The sequence below is a fragment of the Panthera leo genome, chromosome C2 (genome assembly GCF_018350215.1).
Source record: "Panthera leo isolate Ple1 chromosome C2, P.leo_Ple1_pat1.1, whole genome shotgun sequence".
NCBI lineage: Eukaryota > Metazoa > Chordata > Mammalia > Carnivora > Felidae > Panthera > Panthera leo.
In genome coordinates this window covers 133921740-133938426 of record NC_056687.1, presented here as the reverse complement: position 1 = coordinate 133938426, position 16687 = coordinate 133921740, and the positions used below count along the sequence as shown (strand labels likewise).

At 42.7% G+C, this 16687-nt stretch overlaps 1 protein-coding gene across 14 annotated transcripts in view; it reads left to right on the top strand.

The window, feature by feature from the left end:
- TBC1D5 (TBC1 domain family member 5) overlaps positions 1-16687 on the top strand; it is a 537979-nt gene that overhangs the window by 504022 nt on the left and 17270 nt on the right. For all 14 annotated transcript variants that reach the window (XM_042955445.1, XM_042955444.1, XM_042955443.1 and 11 more), the window contains one exon: positions 5418-5517. In XM_042955445.1, coding sequence (XP_042811379.1) covers positions 5418-5517 — 100 coding nt within the window. The remainder of the gene's footprint in view (positions 1-5417; positions 5518-16687) is intronic.

The window sequence follows — 16687 nt, the reverse complement described above, 5'->3', positions numbered from 1 at the left end:
CTCCTCTTATCCCATCCGTGGGCTTTTTGGTGGGCTTTCCTTTGGGAAACAAAAAAGGTTTAAATGAATGAAAGTTGTCATTTTCTACATTGTAGATTCCATTTGTGTTGATATTTACTTGGGACTTAGGCAAGAAAACTCTCTTCACTTGCTGCCAGAGCCCAGACCACAATTGCAGACTTGGAAAACTGTGTTCCTAATTTGTGCATGCCCACCCAGCAAGTGCTAGGTGCTGCCCGCTTCTCAGGGCTTCCCCGTGCCCTTGTGCAAATTGTGCACTGCACAACTTAGAGGGCACCAGTCTGCTCATGTTTTTGTTATTACAGTGTTCCAGCTAGCACACGAAAGTGTTTGAGGAAGAGACCTCTGAGCTGCATGTTTCTTCCAGCTGTCCAGCGCCTCCACCACCAGCACACGAGACCTCTCTCCTCAAGTGTCTCCTCTCGAGATCTTCTTCCTTCCCAGCTTTTAAAAAGCAAACAAATGAAATAAAGCAAATCTATTTAGATGGGAGTGGCTACTGAAGATTAAAGTTCCCAAGGGCTTTTATATCTTAAAGGAAGTGATTGCTAACTCCAAATTAAGACTAATACATAAGATAAATAGAGAAGACTTTTTAAGCCAGGAGGCAGTACATTCCTGGTGTCCTTTGTCCTCTCTGGGCTGACAGCACCCCGGTTGGTGGCCGCACGCAAGAAGAAACTGAAGCCATCGCTGGGCCCCCTTCTTTTAAAAGCCTGCCAGGCTCTGGCCTCGGTACCGTTCTGAGCTCATCCAGCTGGGTTTGTGTCTGTAACCTATTGACAAAGTGACTTCAGTGGAGGTGGTAGGAGGCAGGGACCAGGATTTCCAGAGCAACTATTCTTATTTCATCATAAGACTTGCATGTACTCTACCTCATAGTCTGGTAAATTACACAACACTCTTACTCTAATTATGCGATTGTAATCTCCATGGAAGCAAAGTGTCTGACTTACACCCTCTCCAAGGAGTGCTGAATTTAAGCCCAGATTGGGCGAGGATTACTTAGGGTTACACAACTAGTTAATGGCAGGACCAGAAATAGAACTCAGATTTCCTCATGCCGTAATAGCAGCCTAGTGTTCTGCCCCTTCTACCTCTGTTCCAGTTATCTGTTGCTGTGTAACACCCCATCCAAAATTCCACTCCTTAAAACAGCAACGCTGCTATTTCTCATAGGTTTCTGGGTCAGGCATTTAGTTGGGCTGTTCTTCTCCATGTGATGTTGATTGAGTCACTCACTTAGCTGGTGTCAGATGGATTGGGCTGAAAGGTCCCGGAAGATGTCATGTACATGTCCAGAACCTCAGTACTTCCCCCCCTGGCCTCTTTCTCTCCATATTTTCTCTCCTCTCTTTCAGGATTCTAGCCTGAACTTCTTGACATCTTGGTAGCTGTCTTCCTCTAGTGAAAGCAAAAGTAAGCAGAAGCTGACAGGCCTCTTACACTAGCCCAAAACTGGCACAGTGTGACTTTTACTGCATTCTCTGGGTCAAGGCAGGTCACAAGTATCTATCTGGGAAATAAATACTGCCACTTGCTGAGTGGCACAGCACGTACACCGAGGGAGGGAAGGAATTGATGGCGGCCATCTTGGAGACTAACCATAACCGTAGTTAACCAGCAGACATAGCCTTCTCTCCCTAATTCCTAGTGCCGGACAGAATGGAGAAACTCAAGCCTGGGCAGAAACGAAAGAGAAAAGGGAAAGAGAAATGCCCTGAAACACCGCATCCTTTTCCATCTTCAAGCCTAGCATAGAGTTAAGAAGGTGGCACCCACGTACCCACATGGCCCTCCAATCATTCCTTGGCTGAGTTTCTTCTGGTCGTCTTTTGCGCATCAGAGGAGACGGTGCTGCATTTTATAGTAATTTGGTTTTACAGCTACTGCTATGTCTGTTTTCTGTGTCAGGCTTTTAAGTGCCTATTTCTAAGGCCCATTCTCTACGCAGCAGTTAAAAACAGTACTTTTCAGTGCTGCATTGTGTATTGCTAAAATGTAATACACCTACAAGTAACCTTTTCAACCGTTAATTTCCATCTATAAGTCAAGTTATACTCAGTTGCTAAGAAAAAGCGTGTCTCATTAAGTTTCTCCTGCTTTCTTTTTAACAGTACAGAAGATTCGTATATGAAAGAACAAGCATCTAAGACCGGAAAATCAATTTTCTAGCCTATTCTACCTCTGGCAACATCCCTTGTATGCTAACTAACTTGGTTAGGAATATCCTACATAATGAGGATTACGGGCATACTTCGTTTTATTGCGCTTTGCAGATATTACATTGTTTTACAAGTTGAAGGTTTGGGGCAACCCTGCGTCAAGCAAATCAGATGGCACCATTTTTCCAACAGCTTTTGTTCACTTCGTGTCTCTGTGTCACATATTGGTAATACTTGCAGTATTTCATTCAAACTCATTCATTTTCAATGTGTTTGTTTGGCGATCTGTGACCTTTGGTGTTACTGTTGTAAATGTTTTGGGGTGCCACAACCCACACCCACATACGACAGTGAACTTAATAAATGTTGTATGTGTTCTGTCTGCTCCACTGACTGACCATTCCCCCACCCCTCTCCCCTTCCTTGGGCCCCTCTATTCCCTGAGACACAACAGTGTTGAAATTAGGCTTAGCAAGGGAGGAATGTCGAAAGCTGAGATAGGCTGAAAGACCTCTTGCGCTGCCCCAGTAGCCAAGCTGTGACTGTGAATGCGAAGGAGAAGCTCTTGAAGGAAATTAGAAGTGCTGCTCCAGTGAGCGCATGGATGACAAGAAAGAGAAACAGCCTACCGCCGATATGGAAAAAGTTTGAGTAGTCTGGATAGAAGCTCAACCAGCCACAACATCCCCATAAGCCAAAGTCAAATTCAGAGCAAGGCCCAGACTCTCTTCAATTCTACAAGGGCTGAGAGAGGGAGGAAGCTGCAGAGGAAAAGCTGGAAGCCAGCAGAGATTGGTTCATGAGGTCTAGGAAAAGAAGCCGTCTCCATAACATGAAAGTATGAGGTAAACCAACCTTCTATTGGAAGAAGAGGCCAACTAGGACTTTCATAACTAGAGAGAAGAAATCAGTACCTGGTTTCAGAGCTTCAAAGAACAGGCTGACTCTCTCGTTAGGGGCTAACACAGCCGGGGACTTTAAGTTGAAACCAGTGCTCATTGACCATTCTAAAAATCCTAGGGCCCCTAAGTTATATGCCCGTTCTACTCTGCCTGTGGTCAATAAATGGAACAACAAAGCCTGAGTGACAGTGCGTCTATTTATAACATGGTTTACTGAATATTTTAAGCCTACTGCTGAGACCTCTTGCTCAGAAAAAAGATTCATTTCAAAATATTACTGCTCATTGACAATGCACCTGGTCACCCAAGAGCTCTGATGGGGGTATACAACAAGATTAATGTTTTCGTGCTTACTAACACAGCATTCATTCTCTAGTCCATGGATCAAGGAGCCATTTTGATTTTTAGGTCTCATTGTTTAAGAAATACATTTTCTAAAGCTCTAGCTGCCATAGATGGTGATTCTTCTGATGGATCTGGGCTAAATAAACTGAAAACCTTCTGGAAAGGATTCACCATTCTAGATGCCGTTAAGAACATTAATGATGCTTAGGAAGAGGTCAAAAGATCAACAGTAACAGGAGTTTGGAAGAAGTAGATTCTAGCACTTATGGATGATTTTGGGAGATTGAAGACTTCAGTGGGAGAAGTCACTGCAGATGTGGTGAAGACAGCAAGAGAACTAGAATGAGAAGTCAGCCTGAAGCTGTGACTGAATGGCTACAATCTCCTGATAAAACTAACGGATGAGGACCTGCTTCTTATGGATAAGCAAAGAAGGTGGCTTCTTGAGATGGAATCTTCTCCTGGTGCAGATGCTGTGAAGATTGTAGAAATGGCAACGAAGGATTTAGAATACCACATAAACTTAGTTGATAAAGCAGCAGCAGGGTTTGAGAGGATTGACTCCAATTTTGAAAGAAGTTCTGTGGGTAAAATGCTATCAAACAGCATCACATGCTGCAGGGAAATCGTTCATGAAAGGAAGAGTCAGTTGATATGACAGGCTTCATTGGTATATTAAGAAATTGTCATAGTCACCTCAGCCTTCAGTAACCACCACCCTGCTCAGTTAGCAGTCATCAGCATGACGGCAAGGCATGACGGCTAGACCAGCAATGGCCAGCATTTTTAGCAACAGAGTATTTATTTTATCTTATTTTTAAGTAACCTCGACACCCGACATGGGGCTCGAGCTTACAACCCTGAGATCAAGAGTCGCATGCTCAACCGACTGAGCTAGCCAGGCTTTAAATTAAGGTATATATGTTGCTTTTTTAGACATAATGCTGTTGCACACTTAATAGACTACAATATAGTGTAAACATAACTTTTTTTTACATTTATATAAACACAATTTTATATGCAACTGGGAAACCAAAAAATTCATTTCACTTACTTTATTGTGATATTCTCTTTATTGCAGTGCTCTGGAACCAACCCCACAATATCTCTAGGGTATGCCTGTATTCTCTTACTCTGAGAAAAATTCTCTTAATCTTCTAAATTTCCTTGAGAAATTTTTTTGCATGTATGTTTTTTTCCTTAACAAAAACTGGGTTTTTTTTTGTTACAGTTAGATTGTCTTTTACAGTTTAGATAATTATTCAACCTAGAGTATTTTTTCCTAGAAACAATCAAATAAATAAAATTCTCTAGTGTCATATCAAAAGAGGAAATGGAAGAGCAGCTATTTATGGACTGTAGGGGCAAAACATTTCCAAGTGCTTTGGGAAATCTCACATTTAAAGAGATTATCATTGTCTCTGTTTCCCCAAATGTATGTGAGGAAATGTGATATTTTTGTACCCAGCTGCCTAGGGAGTAGGGTCCACTGAAACACATTTTTTTTCTCCCCATTCGTGTGGCTCAGATATTGAAGATATTGTCTGTACTTTTTTTATACCAGGTTGTATGGGTAAACATTTACACATGGCACAAAGCTAACATTCAGTTAGAAGAAGTCCAGTTTTGTTTTGTTTTTTATTTTTTTTTAACGTTTATTTGTTATTGAGAGACCAAGAGAGACAGAACGTGAGCAGGGGAGGGGCAGAGAGAGGAGACACAGAATCTGAAGCAGAATCTGAGCTGTCAGCACAGAGCCCGACGCGGGGCTCGAACTCACAAACCGCCGAGATCACGACCGGAGCAGAAGTTGGTCGCTTAACCGACTGAGCCACCCAGGCGCCCCAAAGTCCAGTTTTATTTTTTAACACTGTACCATTTCTCTTATTTTGTGCCTCGATAAAATCATCCAAATCACTTGGAGAACTGTGGGGATTTTACTAAATTTTAAAAATTTTCCATATCTTTACCCCTTTCATTTTAGGAAGAAGAGTTAGAAGCCCAGATTTCCTTCCTTCAAGGACAATTAAATGACCTGGATGCCATGTGCAAATACTGTGCGAAGGTGATGGACACCCATCTTGGTGAGTGAGCTGCTTTGTCCCCGGGAGTGATGATGGTCATAACAACACTATCCACTTGGCCCTGTGTCGAGCTTTTCATGTGAATTATCTCATTAATTCTCACAGCAGCACTGTGGGAGAGCTACTGTTAGTATCAACATTGTACAAGTGAGGAGACTGAAGCCCAGAAAGATTAATAACATTTCCCAGGATCATAGTACGAGTAAGTGGACTAGAAATTCAAAATCAAGCAGTGTGACTGTAGATTTCAATTCTTAAGTGCTACACTGCCCTTTATAAATATTTGTCTACATCAAACCAAAATGAAATGTTGACCTTTCAAGGTCAAATGGTCAGCTCTACTGTTGTGCCAACCTATCTGTAATTACTATTGTGATTATTATTTTGACAGTGCTTTATTTTTTAAATACATAGGCTTTTTTTATGTTTATTTATTTTTGAGAGAGAGAGACAGAGACAGAGTGGGAGTGGGAGAGGAGCAGAGAAAGAGGGAGACAGAGTATTTGAAGCAGGCTCCAGGCTCCAAGCTGTCAGCACAGAGCCCGATGTGGGACTCGAACTCACGGATCGCAAGATCATGACCTGAGCCAAAGTCAGATGCTTAACCGACTGAGCCACCCAGGCACCCCTTAAATACATGTTTTTAACCACCAGCCTGAAATGCATGTCAGGACCACATGACCTTTTCTTACTTCTGACTGTGCTTATATTCTAAGAAATGTCCTAGTTTGAAGTTCAGTTTATATGTGAGTCCTACATATGTCACGTTAGAAAGTCTTCAGGCATTACTCTCTACATTTGTAAAAGTTCTGTATTTTGTAATAGAAATGGTCTCTGGTGGATCACATATGTTTTGCTTCAGTAACTCTGTGCTGCTTGCGAAACTTCATAATGCATACTATTACCGTTTTTCAGTTCTCTTACAGACATCCTTTTTCTGTCCATTATCTTCTTTCTCCAGTGTCTAGCATCTGTAGTTTGGGAACAAATTAGGAAAATAAGACATATACTCTGACAGACATAGCCAATATGCTGCTGTGTAAGTGTGGACAAATGACAATACCAATTATTATAAGGTATCAGGATGCATCCCAGTTGTGACGGGAAATCGAAGAGAATCCACCAAGGCAGACGTCCTAGGAGTGGGCCATCCCTAGAGCCTTCCCTGAAGGTGGACTTTACCTTGGGCTCCATTGACTCCTCAGCCTATTCATGAGTTCACTTGCATGTGGCCCAAACAGCTGTCATTTAGGTGTAGCCTAAACCGTACTGGCCTCTAGCAAGTAATGTTCCCTTACAGATTTGGAGAGGTGCTTGACCTCAGTGGCTGGTTGTCCTCCAGTGTCTTACTAGGCAGCTGGCTGGGCCCTGTTCCGTCATCAGCCTTATTTCTCCTCTCTCGACCACTCTTCTCCTTTAGAGAAAGAGCTCAAGAGGGAGAAACAACAGGGAAAACCCTGGCAGGTGATCAAAAGGGTATTACCCCTGATCACAGTAAGAAATGTTACCCTTGTCACATCTGGTCCACCCCTGTCGAAACGATTTATTTATATGCTTCATGATGATCATCTTTAAAAATGCATATAGAACTAAGTTTATGTGAATCTCATAGCATCCCACTATAAATGCATCAAAAAGAAGTCATTAAGAGAGATACAGTTTATATATAAATAATATATATTATATAACTAATTTTAGTTTATTTAAATATAATTTTTAATTTTAAAGCAAGTGTGGGGAGTTGGGGGGAGGGGGGGCATGTGTGTTTGTGTATGTTTGTTTCTCTGGCCGTGTGGGTGACCTTTGTAGTGCTTGATTTTGGTTTTGACCAAAGTAGGAGAACAAAGAAGTGACTGGGAGAAAGATGTACTGGAACTCTAGAAAATCCTGTTAGGAAATCTCTAGGTTGTTTGGTCCACATAGCAGCTTTTCAAGCAGCTTTACTTAAGCCTAAGAATTTTTAAAGAGCTTTCGCTCTGATTTTGGTCTTTCAGTCAGCTCTGTCAGAGTATTTTCTCACTGCATGGGAGGGGGGAACACTTTAATTAAAGAAAAGCCCATACCAGATGTGAATTTTCAACTAACCACCAAACTAAATTCGTTTCTGTGTGTACGTTTCACTTTCAGCCAGAATCCCCTCATACAGTTGTCAGCTTCTTTTCTCCATATAAATAGCAGGACACTTTATAAAATGGGCTTGAAGAGGGTGGGGGTGCCTGGGGTGGCTCAGCCAGTTAAGCGTCTGACTTCAGCTCAGGTGATGATCTCACGGTTCATGAGTTTGAGCCCCGAGTCAGGCTCTGTGCCGACAGCTCAGAGCCTGGAGCCTGCTTCAGATTCTCTGTCTCCCTCTCTCTCTGCCCCTCCTCCCCACCTTAAAAATAAGTAAACATTAAAAAAAATGTTTTAAATAGGCTCGAAGGATGCTACAAAGAATTCCTGGCCCCAGGGCCCACAGATGCATTTCTATCCACCTGCCTATTATAACAGTGATTTATTTATTAAAGGGTATGCCTATGTTGTAGGCAGTTTTGATTCTAAGCAAAAATTAGAGGAAAACACAAAGATTAATTAAGGGAAACTCTTGATTGGCTCTTTGACTTATTGGACTTCTTTTAAAAATTACTTCAGCACCCTAGTATTTTTTCCATATGATGTTTTCTGTTTTTCCCAATTATTAAAGTAGTACAAAATCGGAACCACTGAAAAACCCATTAGTAAGTGACTGATTATAACTTAGTATAATGCCATCTTATCGAATATTAAAATACTTTCTTATTAACAAGGAGATGTTCATGCTATATTATTAAAGGAAAAGATAAGTAGCACAACAGTATATATTTGATGCAAAAATAACATTAACAGTCATGGCCTGGCTGAAAGGATGATTGTAGGATGACTTTCTGGGAGACCTAGTTTTTATGCTTGGAAGATGCAAGGTGGTCACTGAAAATCTGTAGGTGGCTGAAGTGCAGCTAGCACCTGGGACTTCCTCTTCACGCTCCAGGCAAGAGCCCTGTTCTGAGAGTGGCTGGCGTGGTGTTTGAGAAGGAGAGAGCCCCGTGTGGCGGCAGACAGACACAGGGTTGAGGTCAGACTCGGTCCCTTCTTAGCGCGGCCTGCTTCTGATAGTGTCTTCATATAGAAAATGGAGATGCAAATATCTACCTTGCCAGTTTGTTACCAAGACTAATGTGCTTTTAACCCCAGCACAGGGCATGGCCCAAAGTCGGGTCTTCAACACAAATTCTCTCCTCTGCCTCATTAACTCTTAACTGTCCCTTCTCAGGGAAGATCATCGAGTCTGTGACCAGAGTGCTGAGTACTGACATGTGCAGGCCCCTATAACTAGTTAGTGGCCGAACTAGGACCAATACCACATTTCCCAACCCCTAACTAAATATTCCCTTGTCAGTGATGCAGAAAGATGCTGGAATTGGGATACGCCGGTCCTTGGGTTAGGTGTGTGAGCTCTTTGGGCAAGAAGAACTTTAATGATGCAGAGTCCTTGACCTGAGCGGCTGGGCCTCCATTATGCACTGGGCCACAGGCTACCAAGGCAGCTCTGAGAACTGCATCAGAAACTATTCTAGGAGGTATTTTCTGTATCCTTTCCTAATGTTGATTGTTTTCACCAAGTTCCTTTCATTTCAATAGAATTCCATATTACCCTGCGCTTTCATCATTTCAGTAATTTTAAAACGTCAAGTACAGTTCAAGGCTATTTTTATAACTGACAGAACAAATATAGAGAAAAACATCTCAGTTAAAAATTATATAAAGGCACTTGTTCAAATGGTCCTTTAATTAGAGAGGTAATAACATTGACAGCTTAGCAGTTACTTCCTTATGGGCCTGGAACCCAAAACTAAAGAAATATTTGTTTTATCAAAACTCTACCAAAATTTTAATTTTATTACTTCCACATAGTTGAAGCACGTGAATCCAAACACTGAGAGACAGGAATTGAAAATGCATGCATTTATTAAATCTAAACTTTCCTGTCAACTTCAGAAGGCTTGTTGTACGTGTTCATTTTTCTGTTGCTATAGTTACTCCCCTTCCCGTCACCCTGACAGTTGAGTCAAAAGCCATTGACAGTATTAACCTCAGGTCGTTGAGCTCAGGCTATTTTTAGGTTTGCCGTATTTTACTCATAATTGCACGTGGGTGAGCGGCCCACGCTTCTCTGTTCTGTGAGCAGCTGGGCTGAGCTGCTAGCTGTTTACAGGGAGTGTGAGCTGTTCACCCTGCTGGCCCTAAAGGCCCCACCTGCCCACTCCCGGGGGAGGTATTTCCAGTCTCTGTTTGGTATTTAGAAGTGGTTTCCAGCAGCTTGCCCTTTCATTGGTGGCTCATGTAAACAATGGCAGGGTTAAATGCAGTGAATTAAGGGAACTTAGGTTTCCCAGAGTGCTGTAGCTCCTAGGAGCTTAGAATGTTGAACAGGTGGAAGCTTTAAAAGCCAACTCAGCAGTTCTTCGTTGCGAAGGTGAGGAAAGCAAGGTCCAGGAAGGATGAGAGGCACACAGCTGGCTTGTGGCACACACGCCATGAGTCTAGACCCGATTTCAGTCCCTGGCTTCTCTTTTACTGACGCTTTGACTAAAGCCAACACTTGAATCGGTAGTTGGATTTCAGATCTTCTGCTGTTTCATTGCACGCATCATTACCGATTTTGCACTTGTCATAATATTTATGTAAGAATTAGCTGTAAGAGGAGGCCAGTTTTGAAAATCAGTTTATTTGCTTCTGCAAGAACTTTATAAATCTCATTTTCTCATGTTTATAAAAACAACTTTCAATGGACGTCTGTGGAAATGTTCAATAAGGCAGTTAACTAATCACATTTGAAAAAAACAGGGAAGGAAAATGTGATCACCAGACAGCTTCCTCTCTGTCAATCACACTGTGATAAAAGTTTTCATTACTATTTTAAGAATTTTAAATGCTGCATTTAATTGTGGGCAGCATAGTCCTCTGTAGAAGGAGAAGATACCTTCCCTTGAGAGTCTTGTTAAAAAGATTCTTATTCAGTAGGTCTGATATGGGACCTGAGGTTCAGCATTTCTAACAGCCCCCAGATGACCGGATGTTATTGGCCCATGAAAGTCTTCAAGCAGCAAAGAGCAAAAGAACTTAAAATTATGTGGGCAGAATTAAATTAATATATTCATAATCCTATTGATGTATTCATAACTCCACCCTTCAGGCACATGTACAGCTAAATTCTGTGGGCAGACAGCACACAGCCTCCCCTGGTATTCTCTTGTAGCTTTCAATCATGTGAAATTCAGTTCTCTTTTTAGTCTCTTTGAACTTGTTCTACTCTAGTAGTGAAAGGCTCTTCCCACCCCCCACACCCCCCACTCCAATTTTATTATCACAAGACTTGGAACAATTGGTCAAAATCTAACTTGTACCAACCCTGTGCCTATTTAGAAAAACTCTGCAAACTATACACTGTCTTACCCTTTCCCAGGCTAAGATACCACAACTCTGATCCCATGGCTTCAGTATAGACTGTCCCATCTTCCATCATTTTGCTTTCCATTTGCTGGCTGTCTCCCATTTTCTCATGTGTTTTTCCACAGGAGGAACCCACACTGAATATCTTTCCTTCTCTGTCTTTTTAAAAATACAGTTTCCAAATCCTTCATCTTTCTCAAACTGTCTGACTGCATAGCCCATTCGCAGCCCTCCATACCAGGCTGCCTCTCTGTCCTCCAATCCCAGCCGTCTCCAGCTAATGACCCAACAGGCAAAAGACTTGTCCACCCTGTCTTGTGGAAACAGGCTTGCTGCTGATTGCTTGAACGCTCAAGGACTCTGTGGCCACCATAAGCATCTCACACTAAGCATAGAGCTTGTGAGCAGGGAAAGTGAAACCCAAGTTAAGAAGGCTAATGTTCATTGCCTTGGGCCATGTTTAAATCCCTACTGAGTAGTAGCACTCACCTTTGACTACTGACTTTCCTCCTGTCAGGAAAACTTTCATGGCCTCAAATTCACCAAAAAAAGTATTTCCATCTTAAACCTAGTTCACGGGATCTTATTTGACTAAATGATGTGATTTGAGGACAATCTTGGTCAAACTGCCCTCCTCTCTCATTGCTTCCAAATGAGAGGGTGCAATGGCAGAACCCTAGGGTATTTCCTTTTAGTAAAGGAAATTTCCTTTTAGTCCTGGCCGTGTTTCTGCTTTTATTTTTAGAAGCACGTCTTCTGGAAAAGGCATCTAACCATTACTAGAGCTTAGAGACCTTTTAAGTTTAAAAATATATGTAAAGTGTTTTTTCTGGTTGACCCTCAGATATGGGGTGCCCCATATCATGAATAGGATAGATTTTGCTGTGAGGAGTCATACTTCCATGACATTCCCTGGCTGGCAGGGTGGTAAATCCTAAGAGAATAATATGCCAAGTGGTAGAGATGAGTAAAGATTTCTAACTCTGCCAAGTACTCTGTTTACTTGAGAACTATTTTGTTGTCACCAAAAACTAATGTTAAATGCAGGACATATTTGCCTAGTCTTACCCTTGGATTTTCCTAACTAAATGCTCCTCTCCCAGTGCTGAGTTTAGGGTCTTCACTCATTCTGACATCTCGATGCAAAATAGGACCCTTGATTATATTTTCTGTGTGGTCTGCTTTTGTTTTTTTAAGAAAATATTGAGCATGAAGTGCCTTCCTCAGCTCTTAAGAAATCCTCAGTGAAAGTTATTTCCCTTCATCTGCCCCTACCATTTCTCAGTCTGAGATCTGGTTGTTTATGTTCGTATCCCTTAATTCTTCACCTGAGAAATAGCTCACCTACGTCTATTCCTCAGAACATAAAAATCAGCTCGCTTGCTGGCAGGAAAGCCCTGTATTGTTCATTCAGCCAATATTTATGAAGTACCTGCTTTCTGATGTAAAAATAGGTCCTGGGAGAAGTAGATTGGGGTAGGGTGAAGTGGAGGAGTGGTATTCTAAAATTGAGCTCAGCGCTCAATGGAAGACGTGTGTAAAGCTTCAAAGTAGGGAGAGAGAGCAAGCCAAGGAGAGTATACCTCATTAAAAATACCTAAAGGGACACACAGCTTCACATGAAACCACGGTCCTCCCAGAGCACCAGTGATTTCACAAACATGGGCAGGGACCCATGGGGTCCTAAAGTAATACAGATATAGTGAACAGACTACCATTTTGGGAACCAAAGGACCTTGCATCCAGGATTCGCCACATAGAACTGTGCAGTTTCAGAAGACTTTTAGCCTCTGAGACTAGTTTAAGATTACAGTTCCAAGAGTAAAAGATGAAGCAAGGGAGAGTCTAACAACTGGATGCTTGCAGAGGGAGGACTGTTAATAGGCAGCCAATGCTTAAACACAGTTTTAAGGTGGACTTTGAAGAAAAAGGAAGGTGTGTTGTTGTAAGGAGACTAGGAGGGTTTTCTAGAAGGGGAATGGCATTTGCAGAGACATGCAAATGCAAATGATCTGTTAAAGGATGAATTTGACACCTGTAGTCTTCTACTAAACCCACCTTCTCCCAAGATGTGGACAACCATGGCACACACTCTGTGAGCAGAAATTCCTTTGTCAGCAGTGCAGCCAAACCCAGTAGTGACAAATTACAGGTCCGCCCCCCTCCTTGACCCATCACCACCTCTTAAACCACTACCACTCTGAGCACACATGTGACCCTAGATCAACCCTACATGTGACCCCTCTATTTTGTAACAGCCTGCATATTTCCTAGAGTCTGGACAGTCCTTTATATGAGATTGTCTGAGGTCAAGTTGGCTAAATCTCTATCAGAGATGAGAGAACCACAAAGAACAGAATCCACTTATATGGGTATTTAAGGTAATGGAAAAGGGAAACATACTAACCAATAATAGTAATAGTGAGCAATGTGTTTGAAGTGGACCATATTGGTTATCCCATGTAACTAATCTCTCCAGCAACCCTCTGAGATAGGTATTGCCCCCATTACCAATGGATTTACACAGATCTCTGCCTAAGGTCATCAAAGTTCAAGGTGTTTAATGCTAGGACCAGTGCTCCAGAAAGTTCTGACAGAAATGATACAGCAGTCTGTTTTGCATGTAGGTGACTTCCTGTCCTGCCGGCTGACCTCACTTAGGTCAGTTCCACCGCCAAATAAAGGGCACTGACATCAGAAGGCAATCAAGTGAGTGGCAAGACCCCCTCCTATGCCTCTTCATATCTCTCTCTGGCCCTTCCATCAGTGCCGTGTATGGAAGTGTGGGGGAGCTGAGGAGTCCAGATGACGTAGAATCTGGTCCTTGCTGTACACTTCCCTGTCATGAGACCTCAGATAATGGACTGGGGATTGCTAAGCTTGGCTCCCCTTTCTGTAATAGGATGACAGTCCTCATCTAGAATGGTTGTTGGGATAGTCAGAGGAGGTAACGTGGCCATGTCGAAATGAACACTGTCCTGAGCTTCTACAGTGGGCAACACACTGTGCTAATGTATTTACTCTTCATCGTAATCCTTTGAGAAAAGTTCTGATATTACCCTCCGGCATAAGGAAGCTAAGTTCCACCTCCACTGTAGATAGATATTAGTTCTGTCTTGTCCCCTTTCCACTCCCCTTCTTAATGAGCTTACGTTACCTTTTGTCCCAGCTGTTCAAATGAACACACGTTTATTCTAGCAGTGAAGACAAAGGGTTTTTAAGAAATTGAAAAAGTAGTTTGTGTGCCGCTTCCACTCCTGTTACAGTCAGAGATCTATTTCTGTGACGTTGACATCTCTTTAGATACAGTGGAGTCACCGTGGAACTCTTACGTTGATGAGATTTTTGGGTAATTTTCACAGAAGTAGTTATGTGAGATCTTCCCCCTTTAGTTTCAGTGCTCCAGCATTTATACTTTATAAAACTTAAGTAGAAGGAGATTGCAAAGAACATAAACTTCCTTCTACACAGAAACAAAAAGAAAGAGCCTTTATCTCATCACTTATTCTGCCTCTTGCTATAAGGAAAAATGTGCATTACTATTTTACTATTTTGCTATTACTGCGTTACTATTTTACTATTTTAAAGCATGAGGAAAACATCATTATGTTTTTCCATTTTTGCATGTAGATGCTCATAAATGCTACCTTAAATCAATGTATAGTTGAACTAATGCAGCAAAGGATTGACATGGCCGGTACTTTGTTGTTAGTAAAATCAAAATTCCTGCATTCAAAAATTTTAAGTCTCCAGAGGTGCCCTTTGTTTTAATTTGGATTTCTGTGCCCTGGATTCCTTAAAGTGAGACTAGTGAGGTTTTATAGCAGAGGCTTATCATGAAAATTAAATGAAAAAATTAAATTATAGTGAGGTTTTATAGCAGAGGTTAATCCTTAAAATTAAATGAACATTATATACATGCGTGGGTTTTCAGGGCAGAAGGTTTTGGTTTTCATCAGATTCTAAAAGGTGATCTTTGATCCTGTCCAAAAAAAATAAGGCTGAAAAGTTTCTGGGAAAAGGGTATGCTGCTGAAGATAGTAAGGCTCTGGGCTCTTCTCCCACCCTGGGAGTGCCCTTGGCTCGCCTCACTGCACAGCAGGCCAGAGCCAGCCTGGAACTTGAAGTTGTACTCTGCGCGCAGGAGAGGATTGGTGGGGCTGTCTCGGCCCCCTTTCAGTAAAGGAACTGGACGGCTCATATTCTGTGTAACAGGGAAGAGTTTAGCTGCCGTACCAGGTCGAATAGTGTTTCCTCCCCATTCCGTGTCCATCTGGAACTTGTGAATGTGACCTTTTGGTAAATAGGGTCTTTACAAGATATAATTACGTTGAGATGAGGTAAGACTTGATTAATCCAGTGACTGGTGTCCTTATTAAAAGAGGGGATTTTGAACACAAACATACAGAGAGAATGCCATGTAATGATGGAGACAAAGCCAAGGGATGCCAAGGATTGCAAACAACCTCCAGAGGCAAAGAAGAGTGCTTCCCTAGAACTTCCAGGGGACACGGCCCTGCTGACACCTTGACCCCGGACTTACAGCTTTCAGAACTGAGAATAAATTTCTGTTGTTTAAAAAAAAATTTTTTTACATTTATTTATTTTTGAGAGACAGAGAGTGGGGGAGGGGCAGAGAGAGAGGGAGACACAGAATCCGAAGCAGGCTCCGGGCTCTGAGTTTCAGCAGAGAGCCTGAAGCGGGGCTCGAACCCACAGACCGTGAGATCATGACCTGAGCCGAAGTCGGATGCTCAACTGACTAAGCCACCCAGGCGCCCCAAATCTCTGTTGTTTTAAACCACCCAGTCTGTAGTACCTTGAGACTAATAGAGCTGCTAATAACATAATCCCAAAAGCAGTAGAATAAACACATCAGGAGGTTATTACTATTTTTTTCATAACTAAAAGAAGCCCAGAGGTGGGCAGTCCAAGCAGGTGTAGCAACTCCGTGATGTGCCCAGGGCCCCAGGCTTCCTCTGGTTCATCGCCCACAGTCCTTGCAAGCTGACTTGTGGAGCTCCTGCCAGCATTTCAGCAGGGAAAGTGGGAAGAGTAAAGGCCCAAAAGCCACAGACTGAGTCAGACCCAATGAGGAGATTCCCAGAAGCTCCATCTGGGGACTTACACCTCATTGGCCAAAGCTGTGTCACATGACCCACCTCGGCTGTGAGGGAAGGGGCGCAGGGTGCTGCCCTGGGTGTGATCTGGTGAGGATCTTGGTGAGGAAGGAGTAGAGGGTGGGGCTGGGGGGGTGGCCCACACACAGCTCTGCCACCTCTAGACCCAGGAGATGGTACCGTAGGGGGCACCTAGGCTTGTTGGCTGTTCCTGCTTTTAAGCAAGCAAGAGCACATGGGATAGAGTGGCCTTTAGATCATGGGGCATCATTGCCACTTAGACCTGCAATGAAAAACAAGGGGCCTGTCCTCTTCCACCTTCACCGCCACTCCCCTCTTCAGCCTGCCCACTGCGAACACCACCACCGCGCAGTTGTATGGGTTTGTGGCGTCCAGGAGGGCACATTGGGAGGACTTGCCTCCTGAGATTTTCAGGCAATATGGCCAGTATGATTTTGTAAGATGTCAGGTAGATACCACTACTTCTGTACTGGGGTGATAGATCATATATTTAAACTCGGGGGTACAGAAACCTCACTCTGGAGGTCCGTTCCCACCAGTGGCAGAGTCCAAGGCTTAAG